This window comes from Sinocyclocheilus anshuiensis, unplaced genomic scaffold (genome assembly GCF_001515605.1).
Source record: "Sinocyclocheilus anshuiensis isolate Anshui unplaced genomic scaffold, SAMN03320099.WGS_v1.1 C31275413, whole genome shotgun sequence".
In the NCBI taxonomy this organism is placed as follows: Eukaryota; Metazoa; Chordata; class Actinopteri; order Cypriniformes; family Cyprinidae; genus Sinocyclocheilus; species Sinocyclocheilus anshuiensis.
The window spans coordinates 1-319 of NW_015591554.1; the positions used below are offsets into that span (position 1 = coordinate 1).

Consider the following 319-nt stretch of genomic DNA (forward strand, 5'->3'; position numbering starts at 1 on the left):
GGATCTGAAGGAGAACCAGAGGGGCCGCTTTCTGAGGATCCGGCAAACCGTCAACCGGGGGCCCGGCTTGGGAGCCACGCAAGGCCAGACCATCGCTCTTCCAGCCCAGGGACTTATCGAGTTTCGCGACGCTCTCGCGAAACTCATCGACGACTACGGAGTGGAGGACGAGCCGGCGGAACTGCCCGAGGGAACCTCGTTAACTGTGGACAACAAGCGCTTTTTCTTTGACGTGGGCTCCAATAAGTACGGGGTGTTCATGAGGGTAAGCGAGGTCAAGCCCACCTATCGCAACTCTATCACAGTGCCCTACAAAGTG

General features: G+C 58.3%; 1 protein-coding gene across 1 annotated transcript; it reads left to right on the plus strand.

Annotated features, from left to right (window-relative positions):
* Positions 1-4: 4 nt before the first annotated feature.
* Positions 5-316, plus strand: LOC107682039 (transcriptional activator protein Pur-alpha; the record flags this gene model as incomplete). The annotated part of the gene is made up of 1 exon (XM_016478431.1): positions 5-316. A coding segment is annotated over one exon (312 nt), but the record flags the coding sequence as incomplete, so codon positions are not given.
* Positions 317-319: the final 3 nt, after the last annotated feature.